The sequence below is a fragment of the Danio rerio genome, chromosome 5 (assembly GCF_052040795.2).
Source record: "Danio rerio strain M-AB ecotype USA chromosome 5, GRCz13ab, whole genome shotgun sequence".
In the NCBI taxonomy this organism is placed as follows: Eukaryota; Metazoa; Chordata; class Actinopteri; order Cypriniformes; family Danionidae; genus Danio; species Danio rerio.
The window spans coordinates 72,920,259-72,943,973 of NC_141025.1; the positions used below are offsets into that span (position 1 = coordinate 72,920,259).

The following is a 23,715-nucleotide window of genomic DNA, read 5'->3' on the forward strand; positions in this document are numbered from 1 at the left end:
TGTTTAACAGAGCAAGTACATTTTCACAGTATGTCTGATAATATTTTTTCTTCAGGAGAAAGTCTTATTTGTATTATTTCGGCTGTAATAAAAGCAGTTTAAAATTTTTTAAAAACCATTTTAAAGTCAAAATTATTAGCCTCTTTAAGCTATATATTTTTACTGATAGCCGTGATATATTTAAATAATATCAGCACCCATACAGCCTCTTTACCCTTTGTGTATTACTCCGCCCACATACAGCCAGCAACAAGCAGACACTACAGATCTAAAGTTTAAAAGATGCTTGCTCAGCTGTTTAACTGTCAGCTTATGATTTGAATCCAAGGTGGAAGAAAGTAGTTCCTCATACAAAAGTGTTTTTGAGACTCTGTTTAATTTTGTTTTTATATACACAATTATGCCGTCAAACTGTTGTATAAATGCAATATCACACTCGTAGCAGTGCGATATGGCCGATATACAGCCATATCACACTGCTACTCGTGTGATATTGCTCATACAATCGTTTTATATTTTATGCAATGTAGTTAAAAGTTTGCATGACCAATTATTAATCTTATTCACCCGCAACCCACCCATAATTAAACATCATGTAGCCTTTTGCGTACACCATGTAGTACTTTTTGATTACCTGACCCGCATATTAATGGCTGCACCAGCAGATGTAACCATGATCTATTAATGCTCTGCAGCACCTGCGGATATGCGCACAACCGTGTTTTATGTGTGTTCAATGCCAAGACAGAAACTCCATAAGGTAACATAAACTGCACACACTTGATTACTATTTTAATGTGTAAAGTAGTGGACACGTCTCACAGCAAGCATATCCTTTAAATGTCCATGCTTAATCTGTCATTGATAAGGTCTATCGATTGAAATTATTAGCCCCCCTTTGATTTTTTTTTTTCTGATCAACTGCAGAAAAAAATAATTAATAATAAAAAAGAAACTCAAAAGGGTCTGAAAAAAAAGCGATTAAATGAAGATAAAGTTGACCATTTTTAAAATCCATATAATTTCCACAAAAATCCCAGTATGTATTGTTACTTACTAAACATTTGAGGAAAAAGAGTCTAAAACAAATGAAACTCCACTCCCACACCAAAGTATTTCCTTAGAGCAGAGCTAGTTTCACAGCAAACCTAAAGAAACGTTTCCCTCTAAGTGACGAACCAAAGAAACAAACAAATCGAAGTTGGATTTGACGTGCTGCTTTTCTGAATCACCCCAGATCGCTTCGATAACCGACTGTAATCAAGCGTGGCGGTTTGGTAAAGCTCAGAGACGCAGGCCACACTTTGAAACTTCAACCGTTGGTAAAACTGAGCATTATCACCTTTGAGAAGCTGCTTTCTTTGCTGACTTCGACAGGGGCTTCTCGGCTTCAAAAGAATAGCTATTCCCAGATCGGCTCTTGATTTGGTCGATTTAAAAACATCAATCCACATGAAGGCCAAAGAGAGGAAAAACAGCTTGCGAAGGGATGGCAAAAGAACGTTGCCTTTGTGTTTGTCAGGGATACGCTTGTGATTATAGAATGGGAGCGGCTTTAATTAATAAAACACATGTAAGCAGAATGATATCGCAGGATGAATCGTTAAGACTGGTAAAAATGTGCTCAGTCTCCAGGGTTTACGGCTTTCAGTCGGAGCCTTTGAAGTGGATTCTGTTTCCCACAGGGCCCTGAGCATTAACTCCTACTTAGAGCTCAATTCAGTGCTTCATCCTAGCACTCGACGGCGCGCGCACACACACTGCGTGCAGACCGGAGAACAGGTGTAATCCATAAGCAATGAACATCTTTTAGACTGGTTGAGTTCTCAGGAATATCGGAATGAATATACGCTTTTTTTTTTGTTAGATAAACAAGAAAAATTATTTGTAAAAATCTTTCAAATGATAAAAAAAGTCATTATAATTATTAATTTTATTAATAAAATTAATATTAAATAATAATAAATATTAATATTAATTAATTGTAAGGATACATTTATGTATTAAATAAAATGTTATTTATTTCAATGAATTTTAATATTATTATTCTTTCATTTTCCTTCAACTTAGTCCCTTATTTATCAGTGGTCGCCACAGTGGAATGAACCGCCACCTGTTCCAGCATATATTTTACACAGCGGATGCCTTTTCAGCCACAACCCAATATTTTTTCAACACATTTCTCTAATAACTGATTTCTTTGACCTTTTCCATGATGACAGCATATAATATTTGACTAGATATTCTTTAAGACACTTCTATACAGCTTAAACTGACATTTAAAGGCTTAACTAGGTTAATCAGGTAAGTAAGGGTAATTAGGCTAGTCATTGTATAATGATGGTTTGCTCTGTAGACAAGTGGTTCCCAACCTTTTTTTTTTTGCCTGTGACCCCCATTTTCCCCAGGAAAATAAGGCCCCCATCCACATTCAATGCTATTATTGCTCATATAAGTTTGCTGTAGGTATGAAAAAAAGATTGTTTTCAAACAAACGGTATGTTTAATACTATATCTAGATAGGTTTATGCACAAATACTAGCTTAATGTAAAATATTAAAGCATTGGGTACACATTGCGGTATTGGGGATGAGTCGTCTGCAAATGTCTTATTAATTTGGATGGCCTCATGGATTCGTTAGCAAGAACTTTGATTGGATCAGGGACTCTTTGCTTCGAAAAAATATAATAAAACCATAGTTCAGGTAACTATCTAGGTATTTCCTGCATACTGTGTTTCCAGTATTGCTAGCGCTGTGACCTGAAACGTTTGGAGCTTCCTCACCTGGGTCCAGTATCCTTGGGTCATTACTGTTATTAGCTGAAGGCGAATCAGTGAGACAGTAGCTGCGCCTCAAATGGCACACCAGGCCCGTGCAGAGACCTTCCAAGGGGCATGTGCAGCGGAAAAAATTATTGAAGACCCGAGGTGGGGGGGAGGGGGATGGGGGTGTAGGTGAGGGTTGTCGCGCGTGAACTGAAGAGCAGGGGGGGTGGGGGTGATGTTGCGCGCGAACTGAAGAGGGGGGGTGCACATCAGATCATTAGGGAAGGGCACTTTCTATCCAAGACTAAAAAGGGCATGTGCACTGCACAGGTTGAGCCCTATGTGTGCACATGCTTGTGGCACACTATGCACTCATGCACTATTTACTTACACACTGAGCAGCATAATATATGTATGTAGTGTCGTCCCAAATGGAGCACTAATGTTTTTTTACTAACCGTTTCCCTGATGACGTTTGACGGTTGCCAAATCAGTGAAATAAATGACCAAACTATCAAATAATACCTGCCATAAGTCAACCCGTATTCACCATAGAGAGGCGCTATAATCCCTCTCGTAGGAGAATTTTGCTTTCACCATCCAAAATAAATAAAGTTATGCAACATGTGCGCCCGATAGCTCCGCCCCTTCCGCTACATGAGCAAACCTGCAGTCGTTGAGTGCGTCAAGTGTCCGGCAGTACACACTTCATTTTACTAGGCTGAATGAGTGCATCATCCGGGTAATTAAAGTGCACTTATTATTTTTAGAGTTTTCAGTGTGAACGCATTTAGACTATTTATACTACAAAATGGAATATTAAGTATGCGTTTTGGGACGTAGCTTCTGTCTTTTTTGGGGAGGACAAATTACAAATTTGTCCATTTTTTGGGTCAGCCAGAGGATAAAATGAAAGGCAACATGATCGTTCTCCTAATTCTCCACTGCTAAAAAAAAAATGTAAAACATGGCACGACCCCCCACAGAGCTCGCTGAGGCCCCCTTGTGGGCCTGGACCCCTCTGTTGGGTACCGCGGCTGTAGACAATAAAAAAAAATACTGATTAAGGGAGCTAATAATTTTGACCTTAAAAAGGTTTTAAAAATGAATTTAAAACTGCTTTTATTCTAGTCGAAATAAAACAAATAAGACTTTCTGCAGAAGAAAAAATATTATGGGAATTACAGTTTAAAATTCCTTGCTCTGTTAAACATCATTTGGGAAATTTTTCAAAAATAATTCACATGAGAGTGAATGAGTTTGACTTAATTTAAACTGTTTAGTCTAAAGAAACATAAAGCTGTATTATTATTATTTTTTAATAATTTTTATACTTCAACCCTTCTTTTTTGACCTAAAAAAGTCAAAATACTCAGCAAAACCATTATTATGTTATAAAAAAAGAAGAGAAACCATGTCTAACCTGGTCCTCGGGCATTGACGTCCATGCAGTCGTTCTCTATCTCGCCCTGAGGCGGTGTGGGAGCGATGGATGGGATGCGCAGATCGGCTGCGTCCAAATGCTGCTGCGTCCACTGTCTGTGATCTGGCTGATCGTCTAAATCCAGCATCGCCTGCTCCTCAGACTGAAAGAAGACAACCAGACGTTTCTTTTAACATCAGAACATGTTATAAATGACGTGATTTGATGATTTCATGTAAAGTGCAGCTCTGCTCACCCTGAAGCGTTTGCTGTCGGACTGTTCCTCCTCTCCCCATTCATTCTGGTTGTCGTCCATTAACGAAATGTCTGAACAGTTCTTAAGTGGCCTGTTTTCAGAAAAAAGCTCATTAGAGATGCTGCGATAACCTTTATAGAACAAAGGAGCTGTCATTGTATTCCAACTTCATATTCAGAAATGTTATAATCTATCAATCAGTTATAGATAAAGGTCTTATGTACAGCTCACATATACAGTTGAAGTCAGAATTATTCGCCCTCCTGTGAATGTTTTTTCTTCATTCAATATTTCCCAAATTATGTTTAACAAAGCAAGGAATTGTTCACAGTATTTCCTATAATATTTGTTTCTTGTGCAGAAAGTCTGATTTGTTTTATTTCAGCTAGCATAAAAGCAGTTTTAATTTTTTTTAAAGCTATTTTAAGGTCAAAATTATTAGCTCCCTTAAGCAATATTTGTTTTCGTTTGTCTACAAAACAAACCATTACAATGACTTGCCTATTACCCTAACTTGCCTAATCAGGGTTACCAAGTTAAATTTAAGTCTTATTAAGACCATGATGATTGAAATTTTAGACTTATACAGGGCTAAATGCTATTTTTTTGAATATCTCAGTTAGACAAGATTTTCACTTGCCCCATTAAAACAATGATTAAAATTTAATACATTTAATAAAACAATAATAATCAATATATTTTCAATAAAAAATATTTAAATATATCCATTCACAAACCCTATAACCCTTACCAAGAATAGAACAAAACAAAGCTGTCACTTACTTCAGTCAACAATAATAATACTTCAGTCTACAATAATAATAATTTAATAATAAAAAATAAAGGTCAGGCCAGTATCCTCTCCTCTGTATTTGCAGTAAACAAATGGTGAACTTTTAACCGCTTAAAGTCAAGTGCTATTTTTGGGTTTCCTGGATTTTGCCTACCTAAATGTAAAAGCATCCCAAATCCACATGCAGAGGTGTAATTGCAAAAGTTTGGTATCATTTTAAAGAAAACCCTTTGAATTTTCGTAAAACACTGCTGAGAGTGATTAAAATATTTGTATATGTTTTTTGTGTTATAATAAACCCCTCCAAAAAAGAGGCACTTTTTTTTGTAAACTCAAATTTAAAAGAGTACCTTTTAGATTCCACGTGATCTGGGTTGCTGTAATTAATTTTGGTGGTTCCTGCACATGTCAGTAATCATAGAAAAAAAGGAAAATGTCTCTACCATAATCTATGCGGAAGTTATTCTATTCCAACTGATGAGAGAACAGAACCACTTATGGGTGTATTTGGGCCAGTACAAACAGTAAATGATGTCACAGACCTGGTACCAGGTTCCAGAGTTTAGGAGGTTAAGCAAATGATAATATAAAGTAATAAAACGCTATTTTTGAATAAAAAAAGTGTTATTGAGATAGAGTGTTGGTGATTGTATGGGTGTTAATAGCCAGATTGGGTAGCTATACACGAACAAAGGAAAAATAAGACCTGTTAAAAAAGATTTAAGAACTACAGCACATTATTTCACTACATTTAAGACTTTTTTAAGCCTAAAATTTTGCTTTTGAGATTTTTTAAGACGTGGATACCCTGCTAATTAACCTAGTTAATTCTTTAAATGTCACCTTAAGCTGAATACTAGTGTCTTTAAAAATATTTAGTAAAATATTATGAATGTCATCATGACACAATAAAATAAATCAGTTATTAGAACTATTATGTTTGGAAATGTGTAGAAAAATCTCTCTGTTAAATAGAATTGGGCAAATATATATACACAGGGGGCTAATAATTCTGACTTCAACTGTAAATCTGAAACCCACACATAACAACCACCAAAACCTCACTTAATCGTACAACACACCTTAGAAACAGAGTCCACGGAGTCTTAAAAAGTAAAATAAAACACAATTTTAAAGTCTTAAATTCACTGAAACATTGCCTTGTAGGTCTTCAGTCATTTAAATGAGTCTTAATTTCCTGTCTTTATACCTTTCCCTGTACTGGGTTGCAGCTGGAAGGGCATACGCCGCGTAAAACATATGCTGGAATAGCTGGTGGTTCATTCCGCTGTGGCGACCTCTGATAAATCAGAGACTAAGCCGAAGGAAAATGAATGAATGAATGTAAAGGACCTTCAACACATCTTCAACATTTTGGTAGATTTAAGACTTTTTAAGGCCTAAAATTTAGCTTTTGAGATTTTTTAAGACCCCGCGGATACCCTGCTAATTAACCTATTTAAGCCTTTAAATGTCACTTTAAGCTGAATACTAGTATCTTAATAAAATATCCAGTCAAATATTATGTACTGTCAACATGGCAAAGATAAGAGACATCAGTTATTAGAAATTAGTTATTAAAACTATTATGATTACAAATGTGCTGAAAAATATCTCTGTTAAATAGAACTTAAAAAAATATATACAAGGGGGATAATAATTTAGGAGGGCTAATAATTCTGACTTCAACTGTACATCTGAAACACACAACAACCACCAAAACTAAACCTTATCCTACAACACACCTTAAAAACAAAGCCTTAAAAAGCCTTAAAATGTCTTAAATTCAATGAAACATTGTCTTGTAGGTTTTAAATCATTTAAATTGGTCTTAATTTTCCTCTCTTTATACCTTTCCCAATACTGGAAGGGTATCCGCAGCGTAAAACATATGCTGGCGGTTCATTCTGCTGTGGCGACCTCTTATAAATCAGAGATTAAGCTGAAGGAAAATGAATGGATGAATGTAAAGCTACCCAATCGATCCAACGCACAACCAACCACCAACAATCCATCTCAATAAAACCTTTTATTCATAACTAATATTATAACAGTCTGTTGTCCATACATTTAGCTTGTGCAAACAGCTAGGTCTGCTTGTTTTGACAGATTGTTTAAAATACATAATACATAATCTTTTAAAATAGATTTTTTGATGGGTTAAGTACATATTTTGTCTGCTTGGCCATTTAAAAAATTCTACCTTTATTTATATTTTGTTAAATATTTCCCAAATGATGTTTAACAGAGCAAGGAAATTTTCACAGTATGTCTGATAATATTTTATCTTCTGAAGAAAGTCTGATTTGTTTTATTTTGGCTCGAATAAAAGCAGTTTTTAATTTTTTAATCACCATTTTAAGGTCAAAATTATTAGCCTCTACTAGCTATTTTTTTCGATAGTTTACAGAACAAACCATCGTTATACAATAACTTGCCTAATCACCCCAACCTGCCTAGTTAACCTAATTAACCTAGTTAAGCCTTTAAATGTCACTTTAAGCTGAATACTAGTGTCGAAAAATATCTAGTAAAATGTTATGTGATGTCATCATGGCAAAGATAAAATAAATCAATTATTAGAGATGAGTTATTAAAACTATTATGTTTAGAAATGTGCTAAAAAATCTGCTCTCTGTTAAACAGAAATTGGGAAAAACAATAAACAGAGGAGCAAATATTTCAGGTGGGCCAATAATTCAGGGGGGTTAATAATTCTGACTTCAACTGTAAGTCTGAATTTAAATTCTTCATGGTCTTAAAAAGTCTTAAATTTGACTTGAAACCCTGTAAAATAATAAATATCAGATCTAGAAAACGTAATTCGCACTCAGACGATGAGATTAAGCTCGACAAATGCTGAAATAGAAATCTCAAACTGACCTCAAACCGACTGAATCTTCTCCGACCGGCTCTCTCCTCTTCTTCTTGCTGGGCTCGCTGGTCTTAAAACCCTCCGGAAACCAAAGTTGTCCGTGTTCCCGGCGCCGTTTACGGGACGCCACCATCCCAATGGCGACAAAGGCCAGCAGCGCCAATCCTGCCAGAACCACGTAGACTGGATAGAGCTCTACAGGCGACGGTCCATCGATCTCACCTGCCACAGGAACAACCGTTGACATGTCAAGAGTCAAGAATATGCTCCGAAGATGGGCGGACAAACTATGCGGTAATCAGAATTGCTAACCGCTTCTCATCAAAAAAAGCTGGCAAATAAGAAAAAAGGAGGAGGACGGGGAAAAAAAAACGAATGAACACCTCCTCTCCCTTTTTCTCAGCCCAGGGTACCAGGAGACAACTTTACCAGTTCTTCTTTAAGGGAAAAAAAAGGGAGGGATTAATGAACTTCAAATTACCGCGCACACTTTAAGCTGTAAAGACGAAGGATTTATTAGGATTTTCCAGATAACAAAGACTCCCAACTTCTAGCACACTCCCGATCAATTTTTCTCCACTCTTCTCTTTTTTTTTCCACACTCTCTCCACTAACGATTTTGAAATGATAAACTCTGCTCATCTAAACCCTTGGAGATGCGTTAAGTCCTGCTACGTTCGACTAGGTTAAGGTTGCGGCAGCCCCCCCATCATTTCACATTCACGCCATGCATGTATGTGTCATGTTGAGCCAAACGAGTTGACATGATTTGCATCAATTAACTATTTTGGGTTGCCTGGAGGAAGCAGATCTGCCCTCAGACCAGTGCATTGATTGTTTAGTCTGTCTAATGCACAAAGAACACTTGCTTCATTGTTATAAGGAAGAAACGCTACAAACTTCAAAGCGATCCCTGTAATCCGCGGTAGGAGGCGGTGGGGTTAAAGGTTGGGGATGGGGGGGTTGGTATTGAATACATTGAGTAAGATAGGAGGCCTAGTGTTGATTAAAGGCATTATGGGAAGACGTGAGGCACACGACAATGCTCGTGCCGAACGCTTACTTGTGACGGCCTCGATGACGTAAGGCATTTTCAGACTGCCGCTGGAAGCCAGCGCTCCGAGGAACGCCGCCGCGTCGTTGGCGCTCTGGAAGCATTCGGAGGTTTGCTGGTAGCACTGCCGGTTGTCAATCTCCAGATAAACCACGGAGCTGATGGGAAACATAAGAATTGATTTTATTAAAGCATGTCTTGAAGAAATAATCTGACAAAAAGTCACGACAGCAAATGTTTATATGCCGCTTTGAATTATTAATTCAATTTTCCCCACAGTGGACTGAACCGCCAACTATTCCGACATTTTTTTATATCACACACACTTACCCTTTGACTTGTATCTTCTCCAGTTCTCTGCGTTTTCTCCCTCCTTCCACTACTATATTGTAAATGCTGTTTTTCATCGAGCTCAAGACATCGCTAGAAGCATCGTTCCAGCCGTCTAGTGATCGTTTGATGTTGTGTTTCTTCAGTTCCTGCTCATTGCCGTAATACGGGTAGATCATTTCTTGCCCCTTGCTATCCCGCCGGAAAACCACGTTGGTGTGGAGCACTCGGCTGAGCTCCCGCAGAAACCCGAACGAGTTGTTTCGGAGCTGATCAGGGTGAATGTGGACCACCACAACCAGCAGTCCTGCAGCCAGCTTCTCGGGGGTGTCGTTAGCGCAGTCCAGGCCGTCCCATTCACACTCTGCATTATTGCAGCCCTGGTCACAGTAGCCGTCTGCAAAGTGGTCCTTGCAATACTGATCGTATAGTGGACTAGGAGAAAGAAGAGGAGAGTTTAGAAACTGTATTTATTTTTCTGCTTTTAGACAGTCTCTAAGGCTGGACTACAAGAGTGCGGACCTGGTTTTGACCTGTTAGACCATCTGGGTCAAGAAGATTCGGGTTTGTAAGCAATTTTGGACAAGCTACAGTACCATCTTCCTAAATTCAGTCACTAAGGATAACCATTTTTACTTTTCTTTGTCAAAATGTAACTATTCTAGGTTTTTATTGCTACTGAGCAGTGCTATTATTTTTTTTTTTATAGATATTACAGTATAATAATATAATTTTAAATAATATAATAAATAATATAATATATAATTTATAATATAAAATAAAATATTATATATATATATATATATATATATATATATATATATATATATATATATATATATATATATATATATATATATATATGTACTACCGGTCAAAAGTTTAGGGTCAGTGCAATTTTTAAATGTTTTAAAATAAGCTTCTGCTGCTCACCAAGGCTAAATTTATTTCATCAAAACTACAGCACAAACTGTACAAATGTGAAATGTTATTGCATTATAAAATAACTGTTCAAAAGTAGTTTATAATTTATTTAATCATTTATTCCAGTGACTTTAAAGATGATTTTTCAGCTTCATTACTGCAGTCGTCAGTGTCACGTGACCCTTTAGAAATCACTCTAATATTAATTATTATTATTAGGGCGACACAGTTGTGCAGTGGGTAGCATTTCACATTTCTGTGTGGAGTTTGTATGTTCTCCCCGCGTTCGCGTGGGTTTGCTCCGGGTGCTCCGGTTTCTTCACAAGTCCAAAGACATGCGGTACAGGTAAATTGGGTAGCCTAAATTGTCCGTAGTGTCTGTGTGTGAATAATGGTGTATGGATGTTTCCCAGTGATGGGATGCAGCTGGAAGGGCATCCGCTGCGTAAAACATAGGCTGGACAAGTTGGCGGTTTAACTGGATAAGTTGGCACTGTGGCGACCACAGATTAATTTAGGGACTAAGCCAAAAAGAAAAATTAAATATTATTATAATTATTATAAATATTAGTATTATTGTTATTATTATTAATGGTAATAGTAATAAAAGCAATAATGACTGGAGTAATATTTTCATTTGAAACCACATTCAATTTTAATAAAGATTTAAAAATTCAACATTTTTTTTTATATTTAATAAATGCAGCCTTGATGAACAGATGAAAAAACAAACAAACAAAAAAAAAAACTGACCATAAACATTTAACCAATAGTGTGTGTGTGTGTGTGTGTGTGTGTGTGTGTGTATATATATATATATACAGTTGGAGTCAGAATTATTAGCCCCCCTGAATCATTAGACACCCTGTTTATTTCTTTCCTAATTTCTGTTTAACAGAGAGAAGTTTTTCTTTAACACATTTCTAAACATAATAATTTTTATAACTTATTTCTAATAACTGATTTATTTTATCTTTGCCATGATGACAGTACATAAGATTTTACTAGATATTTTTCAAGACACTTCTATACAGCTTAAAGTGACATTTAAAGGCTTAACTAGGGTAATTAGGCAAGTTATTGTATAATGATGGTTTGTTCTGTAGACTATCGGAAAAGTATATAGCTTAAGGGGCTAATAAGATTGATCTTAAAATGGCTTAAAAAAATTAAAAACTGCTTTTATTCTAGCAGAAAAAAAAACAAAAAAGACTTTCTCCAGAAGAAAAAATATTATCCGACTTAATGTGAAAATGTCCTTGCTCTGTTAAACATCATTTGAGAAATATTTAAAAAAGAAAAAAAATTAAAAGGGGGGCTAATAATTCTGACTTCAACTGTATATGTTCAAATACATTTGTAATTATAGTTTAAGGATAGAAAAAAAATTAATAATTTAAATAATAATTATAATTCATTTAATAATAAGAGTAATAATAGAGTTTAATTAAAATTATGTTTTCATTCTTACATTTTTCCTTTTCATGTTAATAATACACTTTATGTTATGCCTTTTTTATTAGTTTTTCAAGAATACTTTCTTCATAATGTTTTATCCATTTTATTAAATCTGTTTTTATTCTATTTTTATTAGTTTATATATGTGTATATGCTACTGTTTATATATATGATCATATCACATTGACTGTTTTTTAATTCTGCATTTACAATTAAATTAAATCTAACCACATATCTTGTACTAGCAGATGCTCTGGCTAGTCTTGGCTTTAGCAAGAGGTCTGTACTATAAAATAATTTAAAGGGAAACAAAATCCTTTCTTTTCATTTCAGCTGTAAATTGCTGGTTCACATAGCTGGCCCAAACATGAAACTCTTAAAATGAATAAAGCAAACTTTTAAACAGCACTCACTTGCACTGTGCCTCCACTCTCTGGCAGTCGAACCCATCATAGAGGCATCCCGTGTTGTGGCACTGTTCATCACACTTCCCGTTATTAAAATAGCGCCAGCACTGCAGAGCCGCCGAACAGTTCTTCCATGGGTCATTAAAGTTCAGCGAACAGTCGCCACCGTCCCAATCGCAGGCGTAATTATTACATGCGCTGTCACAGATCTTATTGCCCTTCTTGACTTTACACTGCTCAATCTCGCAGCTGACCGACACCTTAGGAGCCGGCGTGATGTCCTGACCAGTGCCGCCTGGAAAACTCCAGTCCAGGATGTGGCAGAAGAGGCCGTTGAAGTTGGTGGGACAGATGCAGTGGTAATACGGCTCCTCGGTTATATACTCGCACGTGCCTCCGTTATAGCAGGGGTTAGTGGTGCAGTGGCCTCCGCTGGGATCCTGGCACTCGGGACCAGTGAAAGCAGGGGTGCACAGGCATTTGGGACTCTTGTGACCAGAAACGCACGTCCCGCCATTTTTGCATTGAAGGCTCCCACATGCGTGAGCGTCGTACTCGCAGGTCGAGCCCGTAAAACCCTAAATGAGACATGCACAAGATGCAAAACTTTTTTTATCATGGTTTATACTGAAATTTTGAGGTGTAATTAGTTACTCTAACTCTTCTCAGGCCCGGCCCTAACTAATTTGGCGCCCTAGGCAAGATTTCAGGTGGCGCCCCGTCACATCGCAGTAAATTCCACTGCTAGTGTATAGTCATAAGAAACTAATTAGCTTTTTGATCGACTACTACAAGCTGGGAAAACGTCAGATAAACATGCCAATGCAATTAACATTAATGCTGAATAGATCTAATATTTACACATTTGCTTGAGGAAGTAATAATGAAGGTAGTTACATTACTATTACTATTTTCTGTAACATCTATGCCCTTCCATAACATTAGCTGACGTTCAACCTAACAGATAGCGCTATAGCTATTTATTGATTAGCAATGTTATGCCATAGCTGTCAACGTTGGGATGTAAAAAACATGGGACAACAAATAGCTTCAAATGATAGAATACATAGCAAACATTAGAACATATTGAGAATAAAATAAAAGGTTTACCCTATTAAAAACAATGGCTTATACAGAAATAAATAAAGCTATAAAATCTATTTAACTTTAAATTGTATTAACATATTGATTAAAGTTACTATAGTTATTTAGTGAAGATCAGCAAATTAATCTCTCATTGTGTTTGGTTTGATAACAGAGGTGTTAATGTAAGAATGCACAGCTCTATATTGAATGAATGAATGAAGCATTCGACTACTTTAGTAACTGTTTGTGCTCATTTAAGAGAAAATTAGTTGTGTTTAAAATAAACACGCAGGACAGAGCAAAAAAATTAAAAGAAGAAAAAAATAAGCACTTTTCCGAAAGTCCCTCACTGAGAGCTACGCTCAGCGCAAGCTCTTCCATCAAAACGCATATCCCCGGCTAAACGGAGCAGTGGTCGTCGTAATGTCGAGCGAAAAAGAAAAGAAAAAGACAGCTGTAAAACATAACCAGCTTTGTCTTTTTGTAGGAAACACACTTTAGATCTTTTTAGGCTAGGAGGTGTTTGAGTTATTGCTGTCTATCACTGAATGTGTCAGGAATATCAAAAACAAAACCAACTTAACCGTGCTCATTTCTGGCGCCCCCTGGCTGTACAGCGCCCTTAGCATTTGCCTATACTGCCTATGCCATGGGCCGGCCCTGACTTTTCTGCTCAAAAATTAAAGTAAGGGATCACTGCTTATGAGCAATTCCAGTGCTATGGATGTGACGTGTGAGAATGTGACTAACCGGTGGACATTTGCAGATAAAGCCATGAGGAGTGTTACTGGCTACAGCGCAGGTGCCTCCATTACGACACGGCTTCCCTTTACAGCCATCAAACACTTTGTCACAATGCTGACCTGTAGAGATACACAAACAACCATATTAAACATTTCAGTTGTACATCCTGACAACATGTGCTAGGAACATGTGATGCCACAACAAGCAATAAAAGATATATTTTCCATGATAACAGGAGGTTTTGTCCTATCCATCTGCAACGGTGAAGGCACCGGTGCGCCCCATAGTGTTCCTTTTAAAGGTTCACGAAACCCTTGAGTACTTTTTTTGAGATTTGAGTGTGTTGAGCAACAGTTAAGACAATGTTAGCATCTGTTAGCTTAAATTGTGGGGAATACTGGATAATTTTGAGCTTTTGTCAGCTATGTAGCGAGGGGGCGTGGCATAGAGCCATGGGAACGGAATGAGGCCGCCGCGTGAGTGGATACACCTGCGGTGCGCACCTGCCTCGAATCCCACAGAAGGAGCTCTGGACTATAAAAGGAGGAACGATGGCAGAGGAAGTCGAGAGAGGACCGGGCCCGGACATATTTTACTTTTGCTTTCAGTTTGACGGCAGTCTCCGTGAGGAGCTGAGGCCTGAGGCTGGCGAGGAAAGGATCTGCCTGCTGCCGTCTCCCAGCATGGGGAGGAGCAGGGGACGCTGGGCTTACCACCGGAGGGGAAAGTGCTGAAGGGAGCCATCCCACAGAACCCGGGGGAGTCGTCGCGATCCGCCATGATGCAGTAGCCTGCATCCGTCCACCGAAGCGGGAGCGTAGCAGGAGACCTGAGATGCCGCCAGCCAGCTAGGAGAAGACGGACGGGTGGATAGATTCCTCCACAGGGCTCCCAGCACGTCGTCGCATCTCTCTGCTGGTGGAGGACCGAGTGGCAGCGTGTCTGGAGAACCGAACCCCAAATTTTATTTATTTTTTTCCTTTTTCCTCTCTTCCCTTTCTCGGACTACTCTGTCCTTTCTCCTTTTCCATCTCCTTTTCTCTCGGCCTGTCTCATATAGGTCTCGTGGGTGCTGTGGCGCCAAACCACGGGGTGCCCCCGGCCTGTGATGGGAGATGGGGGTATGTGGCGAGGGGGCGTGGCCGTGAGCCCTGGGAACGGAATGAGGCCGCCGCGTAAGTGAATACACCTGAGGTGCGCACCTGCCTCGAATCCCACGGAAGGAGCTCTGGACTATAAAAGGAGGAATGATGGCAGAGGAAGCCAAGAGAGGACCGGGCCCGGACATATTTGACTGCCGTCACTGTTATTAATAAATAGTTTAAAAACTGCGTCGGTTCTCCGCTTCCTTCTTTCCACACAACGAACTTTATTACAGGCTATTTTCAGCTTCTGGGTTTAAAATGATTTTTGAAGTGTAATCAAAATCGGCGACGTAGCGCAAAACTGCAAGTGCAATGATGATGGGTCGGTTTCTCATTATTATTCATAGCGGAGTTTTCTTATCCTATGAGAAGAGCTGCCTTCTTAATTATTCATGACTGCGCATGCTTTCCGAAGGCAAGACAGACCTGCCAAGCTGTGAGACACAGACCCACGGCACACAGAAATTAGCTGTTCATGAAGGGTCGTAAGTGTTTGTTTCCATGATCCACGGGGTTTGTTGCATGTTTTTGCCCGCGATGCAGTCAGGGCCGATACAGCAAAGCTGTTTGTGTGCAGCAAGAATTTTTGTCGGGAGAATATGATAATAGAGCAGGGGGCTGTGTTTGTACCTGTGTATCCTGTGCGACACTCGCAGCGGTAGTTGTTTTTGAGCTGGATGCAGCTGTGTGTGCCACAGGGGTTGGACAGGCACTCGTTGACGTCGCCCTCACAGCGTTCCCCAACATACCCAGGGGGACAGATGCAGTGGTAGCCGCCCACACGGTCCACACAGCGGCCCTGGTTAAAGCATTTAGGCTCATGGGTGATGGGGTCAGTGAACGGTGTGCAGTCGTCAATGTTGATCTCGCAGTGCACACCTGGAAAAAAGTATAAGAAAAGCTGCACTTATATACTCAATAACATTTTTTTTTGTTGCTTGTTCTAGCTACTAATTTAAAATGAGCTGAAACAACACAACTCTTGAGATTTTTTTGGGGACAACTTAACTGTTTTATGTTCAATCCACTTAAATTTGTAAAAACTAATAATTAACTTAATTTCTTTATGTTGTCCCAACACAAAGCACTTGTGTAGAACCCAGTATTTTTTACAGTGTACATTCTAGCTACACTAGAAAATAAATGCTGGGTAACACAAAATTACTGCATGTTGCCTTAACCAGTGTTGGGCAATAACGCGTTTCTAACAATGCATTACTGTAATGGCATTACTTTTGACAGTAACTAATATTGTAGCGCATTAATTTTTAAATAAATAACTCCGTTATCGTTATGATGTGTTTGTCCGTTACTTGGTAAGTTAATTATTTTGGCTGCAGTCTAGCCCACATCTTCTTTTTTTACAGCGGCATCGCATTGTGGGATTGGTTGATGCCAACCAATTACCATAAAGAAAACACGTTGTGTATGAGGAGATTTCACAAAAGTCACACAGAAACAGAGACTGAATGCGCGCAAGGTACACCAAGTGTGTGCGCAAGAGAGACCGAGCACGCACAAGAGATTGGGTGTGCACAAGAGAGACCAGGTGCGCGCAAGAGAGGCCAAGTGTGTTTGTGAAAGAGACCGAATGCGTGCGCATGAGAAACTAAGAAGCTAATAAGGTTACTACTATCATTATTATTATAAATCTACTAGTTACTAGTAACTAGTTACTATTTTTCAGTAACTAGCACAACACTCGTCTTAACATAAAAAGATTCAATTAAAACGTAATTATTATTATAAATTTTCACAATCACCAGCGATCTAATCCTGGCAGATTGCTGGTTAACACACAGATCGCAATGAACTACAAATCCGTCATTACATGGACTACAAGGTCCAGTCATGCACCGCTCACATGCACCTTTTCCGAGATCAGATGATTTCACACAGACACAGCTGAAGCTCATCATTCATTCATTACGCGGACTATAAATACAGCACGCGCACACACACACAGACACACACACAGACACACACACACACACACACACACACCAGGGCTACTATGTTTGTTGCTTCAAATAAATAAGCACACTTTTGTTTTCTGTATAACACAACTGATTAGTTTAGTAGACACAGTGACACATTTCTGTCATATTTCTAAACACATTGTTTAAATGTATAGTGTTGTATTGATCAGAAAAATACTGATTTTTTAACATTTGTTTATTGTTTTACATATTTTTATAGCCGTTATACAACAGCAGATTTTGCACTTTGAATGTACACAGCTTACTTTCCATAAGTTGCTGACATACCACGTTTAATTTGTGGTTAGTTTAAAAACTGCTGATAGATTTCAGTTTTAAGCAGCTGTTACGTTTTTGTTTTGTTTAAAATGCATAAAATGTATGACTGTTTATAATAATTCATTACTTTTTGGTGTAAGTAATCAATAAAGTAACTGAGTTACTCATAGTAACTGTAACTAGTTACTATTTTTCAGTAACTAGCACAACACTCGTCCTAACACAAAAAGATTCAATTAAAACGTAATTCTTTTTACAAATTTAAGTGGATTGAACATAAAACAATCAAGCGGTTCCATAATTAAGCATGAAAGCATCAGTCAATGTGCAAGCTGTAATTAATAAAGAAAACGAAGCATGAAAAAGTGCCAAACAGAGGAGGAAGTGAAATCTGACCTTGTGTTCCCCGAGGACAGGAGCATTTGTAGGTATTGATCAGGTCGATGCATGTGCCCCCGTTCTGGCAGGGCTGAGACAGACACTCATTGATCTCATCAGAGCAGTTCACTCCATGATAACCTGGCACACACTTCAAGAAACACAACAAGGAGAGGCAAATTAATGCCAAACATAAAACAAACAGCTTTCTGTTTACTAGGCGCTTTCTCCAGGCTTTGCCAAACAAGCTATTTCTTTTACAAAGAAGGTTTAGCTAACATTAGCCTAAAGCAGTGGTTAAATCTAACGATCGCCAATTAGCTTATCGAGAGCATGCAAATGATTATATTTATACTTACAGTAGCTCTACATTTAGATTTTAATCTCTGTACAGTCTAGTCTCTAATTATTCATTCATTCATTTTCTTTCGGGTTAGTCCCATATTTATCAGCGGTCGCCACAGCGGAATGAACCACCAACATATCCAGCATATATCATTGATTCTGTTTATTTACTTGTGCCAACTTACATTTATTCAGTTTTTTAAAAAAATTTCTCTAATATTATTGTCTAATATGCAAATATTCATATGATTTATTTACAATACGGTGTGTAAAGATATATTTTCTGTCTTTTAGTAGAGATATTATATGAGAGACTTGCTTTGTTTACCAAATAAAGTGGATCTAATTGGATTTGCATTGTAAATATTAAATAAAAGTAAAAAGGTGTTACTTTTTATTTCATATATTAAGGTTTTAGTTATGATATTCCCAAAATAATTCAGCATAAATCCGCAGATTTTAAAAAAATTCTGTGCAGAAATAGCAAAAAATGTCTGAAGATTCTGTCTGTCCCTACCAATTTGTAAACATTCAGGATGCCTGTGCATGGAGGTTGCAGAAAAAAACCAGGAGCGCTTGCATTTACAGCGATGGAATGACATCTGATGCGGTACAGAGTTTGTTGTTGTCTTAGAAATAAGTTATATTGATTACATATTATATATATATATATATATATATATATATATATATATATATATATATATATATATATATATAATTTACATAATGCTTTCAGCATATTATAAAAGCTTGTCACCCAGTAATAAGCAGGTATTCGGCAAAATTAACGTTAAAGTGAGCGGCGTTCATCTGACAGGTCCATTTGCGATAGCACCCGCCCTATGGATTTTGGATAAGACGAAATCGCCAAGCATCCAGCCTGAAATATACAACCATCTCATTCAAACTCCAAGTGATTTTACAAGAGAGAAGTTAAAGGCCTACAAGTGTTTGGATGCTTACAATTTTGTTTTGTGTGGTCATGTGCAAGAAATAATGCTCCTCGATTACCAGATTCAAAACTATGTAGTGCTAAAAAACGAGCTTCTGCCTAGCCAAAGACAAAGAAAGAAGATGGAACTGTACAAGGCAATTGTTCATGGTAATCATCAACAAGCAAAACTGCATTCTGACAGTGAACTGCACCTGTACGGCAGGGTATGTGAACTTACCCTTTACGTTTCATTCTTAGCATTCAGTGTCCGCAGTTTAATTCTCCATATTTAACTGTTTTTACTCATTTGTGCAATAAAAATGAGTGATGTGTATGATTCAGCATAGGGTGAACTTAACTGATATGAAATAAGAACTGCAGAGTCCAGCGTTTTTAATTAGGTCCTCACTCCATTCAGCTCATATGATAGCTGTTAGCCAAAGACGTCTGCGGTTGGCATTAAAAGCAGTGTGGTGTACGGTAAAAGTATTTGAATTTGGTTTCTTACCGCACAACACAACATGTTTGCTATTGGAACCGGTCTTTTTTTTGTAACCACTTTGTGTGGTTGAACCCGTGTGACATCATGTGTGACGTAGGTTGGTAGTTCCCCTATAGCGCATGTCTTTGCACTGTGGGTTAAACCGGAGCACCCGGAGGAAACCCACATCAACATGGGGAGAACATGCAAACTCCACACAAAAATGTCAACTGACCCAGCTGGGACTCAAACCAGCGACCTTCTTGCTGTTAGGTGATTTGACGTTATTCTCTCTTCTGGCTGACACACTATTTTTTTTTACTTTGTCAGAACACCTTTATAACATCCTTATGGAGTTTTTCTGTTATTATTTCAGCAAATAGGATTGTAAAAAATATTTGTTGTTCTCTCCCGTTTACCATGCTCTAAGTTTACCCAACTATGACGACTTCCGCAACTAAGAAACCCGGATATGTGAAAAGGGACCATTCACAGTGAAGATGATTGCCAACTTCCAGATCCTCTTGACTTACTTCACAGGAGTATCCGCCCAGGTAGTCGGTGCAAGTTGCTCCGTTCTGGCACGGATTGGGAATGCATTCGTCCACCTGCTCCTCACAGTAGCTGCCCGTGTATCCGGCCTGACAGTGACAATAGTGTGTGTTTCCAGCGTCCAGACACTGGCCAGAGTTACGACACAGCCGGACCACATCAACACCTGGAAATCAGGAGAAACAAACATCTCAAACACTGAACAGGCTGAGCAGAAACCAGTGCTGAGTAACAAGGGGTATATTTTGTATATTTTTCCCCAATTTCTGTTTAACAGAGAGATTTTTTTTGTTCAACACATTTCTAAACATAATAGTTTCAATAACTCATCTCTAATAACTGATTTATTTTATCTTTGCCATGATGACAGTAAATAATATTTGACTAGATATTTTTCAAGACACTTCTATACAGCTTAAAGTGACATTTAAAGGCTTAACTAGGTTAATAAGGCAGGTTAGGTTAATTAGACATATACATAATAATCGAAATTAAAATATTGCTTAAGGGGGCTAATAATACTGGCATTAAAATGGTTTTAAAACAATTAAAAACTGCTTTTATTCAAGGCGAAATTAAACAAATAAGAAGAAAAAATATTATCAGACATACTGTGAAAATTGCCTTGCTCTATTAAACATCATTTGGCAATAAAATCCCAGAAGGGCGAATAAATTTGACTTTAACTGTAATAGGCCCATTCATATAAACAAACCTTGCTGTTTGGCGGCCACCTCGCAGGAAACACTGGGAACGTCACAGTATAAACCAGTCCAGCCTGTCTGACACTGACAGCTGTATCTCGTGCCGCTCTGTCTGCAGATCCCTCCATTCTTACAGGGAGACGGTTTACACCAGTTCACCAGCTCCTGCAAGACAACAGTTCATCCATGTCAATGATTTAACTAGTGTATCCACACTCAAAAAATTATATATATATATATATAGTAACACTTTACAATAAGGTTCATTAGTTAATGCATTTACTAACATGAACTAATCATGAACAACACATGTACAGCAATTAATAATCATAATTGAACATTTACTAATGCATAATTAACATCCAAGTCCATGCTTGTTAACATTAGCTAATGCACCATGAGTTAACAAACTAACAATGAACAACTTTATTTTACGTAAACTAACATGAACAAATACAGTAGTAAATGTATTGCTCATTGTTTGTTCATGTTAGTAAATGCATTAATTAACATTAACTAATGAACCTTATTGTAAAGTGTGACCTATATATATAATTTTTTTCATTTCAAGGGATCAAAATAGCTTTTTAATTTTTGTTCTGCATTCCTAGTTTAAGATCCAAACATGCGGATATGAAAAGGTATGTATGTAAATGAAAAAAAAAAAGTAAACTTAAGTCATATACCGATGTCAGACATTTCCCTTCGGCTTTGTCTCTTTATTCAGCAGGGGTCACCACGACGGAATTAACCGCCACAATATTTAATAACAAACTAGAAAATATTTTTAAGAATACTGTGCAAATTAAATTAGAATTTACAATTGTTTAATTTTAGCTATTTTCACCTTTTTATCACAATAAATAGTATATATACTGTAGCACTACATTGCTAATGCTATATTTCCAACAGCTGAATTCACATGTAAGGCAGGTGACATTATATTTACCTGTAAAGTGTGTATATTCTGAGACAATGTTGTTTGTTTGTTCTGTTGTATTTAAAAATCGTTATAAACTAAATATAAGCTAAAAAAAACAACAAAAATAATAATAAATATATATATAATAATATATAGAAATATATACAATAACATTTTATAAATATATATATTTTTTCTGCATTCCCAGAGTAAAATCCAAACATGCGGATATGAAAAGATTAGGAAATAGGAAATAGATCAGTATGTAAATGAAAAACATTTAAACTTCAGTCATATATCGATGTCAGATTTTACCGCACTGGGTTCCACACAATCGATTAGTGTTGGGACAACATGAAGGAATTAAGTTAACAATTAGTTTTTACAAATTTGAGTTTGAGTCCACAAAAAAAAACTCAAATACTGTGTTGTTTCAGCTCATTTGAAATAAGTAAGAACAAGAAGAACAAACAGCAAACATCATATTTTGAGTGTATAGTGTTGGCTATTTAAATCAAATGGAATTAACAATATTTAATTCATTTCTTCGTCTTAGTCCCTGATTGAACCGCCACAATACTTAAAAACAAACTAGAAAATAATTTTGAGAATATCGTGCAAAATAAATTTTAATTTACAGTTGTTTAATTTCAGCAATTTTAAACCTTTTTATCGCAATATATAGCTAACAATTTGCAATAAATCCTAATGGTTAATGTTAAAAGTGAATGCACAGTAGTAAAAGTGAATTTAAAAAGTGAATTAACACTAACAATAAGCAAGACATCTTGAAGTATTTATAAATATTTTGCTAATCTTAATTAAAAGAGAAAAAACTATTAATTGTTCACTTTTTGTTCATTAAATAATATAAGAATTGTTATATAGCAAATACAATTCTTTAAATAATAATAACAATACAAGCTTTTATTTTAATAAGATGTCAGTTAGGCTACGCAGTGGCGCAGTAGGTAGTGCTTAGTTGGCGTTTCTGTGTGGAGTTTGCATGTTCTCCCTGTGTTCGCATGGGTTTCCTCCCAGTGCTCCAGTTTCCCCCACAGTCCAAAGACATGTGGTACAGGTGAAATGGGTAGGTATGAGTATGAGTGTGTGTATGAATGAGTGTGTGGATGTTTCCCAGAGATGGGTTGCGGCTGGAAGGGCATCCGCAACGTAAAAATGTGCTGGATAAGTTGGTGGTTCATTCCTCTGTGGCAACCCCGGATTACTAAAGGGACTCAGCCGAGAAGAAAATGAATGAATGAAGATGTCAGTTAATATTTAACTGTACAAGTATTTGAATGAGTTAGTTTATGTTAAGTAATGCAATTATTAATGTTAATAAATAGTGTTTTAATTTAAAGAAGTAAAATAATAATTTGACCACAAACAGAACCTTTTCAACACGACAAAACACTGTAAATAAATGTGGATGCATGAAAACGTTTTGTTCCCAAACAACCCTGTATCTATACCAGTGATTTATTACCTGACAGTTAAGACCGTGGTATCCCTGAGGGCAGGTGCACTTGTAGGTGCCATAGCTGTCCTGGCAGGTGCCTCCATTCATGCACGGTCTGGAGTCGCACTCGTTGATGTCATGCTGGCAGTAGTTGCCAGTGAAGCCTTTAGGGCACAGGCAAGTGAAGCTGTTGATGCCATCCACACATGTGCCACCATTAAAACAAGAGCTGTTTCAAAAAAGAAGAAGAACAAAAACAAAAAAAAAACAGATTTACTTCATATAATGATCATCAATGCTGCTCAGACTGCGTTGTCATCTTTTCACCAGAGGGGGCGCTAACAGACAACAGAAGAAAAACTTTTGAGGTTTTTTTTTAAACACTATCATGAGGCAGATCAGTGAACTGGCAAG

At 37.4% G+C, this 23,715-nt stretch overlaps 1 protein-coding gene across 4 annotated transcripts in view; it reads right to left on the reverse strand.

Moving 5' to 3' along the window:
* Positions 1 to 23,715, reverse strand: part of notch1b (notch receptor 1b) — a 185,819-nt gene that overhangs the window by 10,683 nt on the left and 151,421 nt on the right. For all 4 annotated transcript variants that reach the window (XM_087252914.1, XM_087252915.1, XM_087252913.1 and 1 more), the window contains 12 exon segments: positions 23,329 to 23,530; positions 20,929 to 21,082; positions 20,195 to 20,379; positions 17,917 to 18,049; positions 15,893 to 16,141; positions 14,124 to 14,236; positions 12,294 to 12,865; positions 9,499 to 9,933; positions 9,178 to 9,326; positions 8,123 to 8,336; positions 4,447 to 4,537; positions 4,191 to 4,353 (listed from right to left, as the gene is read on the reverse strand). In XM_087252914.1, the coding sequence (XP_087109040.1) occupies positions 4,191 to 4,353; positions 4,447 to 4,537; positions 8,123 to 8,336; positions 9,178 to 9,326; positions 9,499 to 9,933; positions 12,294 to 12,865; positions 14,124 to 14,236; positions 15,893 to 16,141; positions 17,917 to 18,049; positions 20,195 to 20,379; positions 20,929 to 21,082; positions 23,329 to 23,530 (2,660 nt within the window).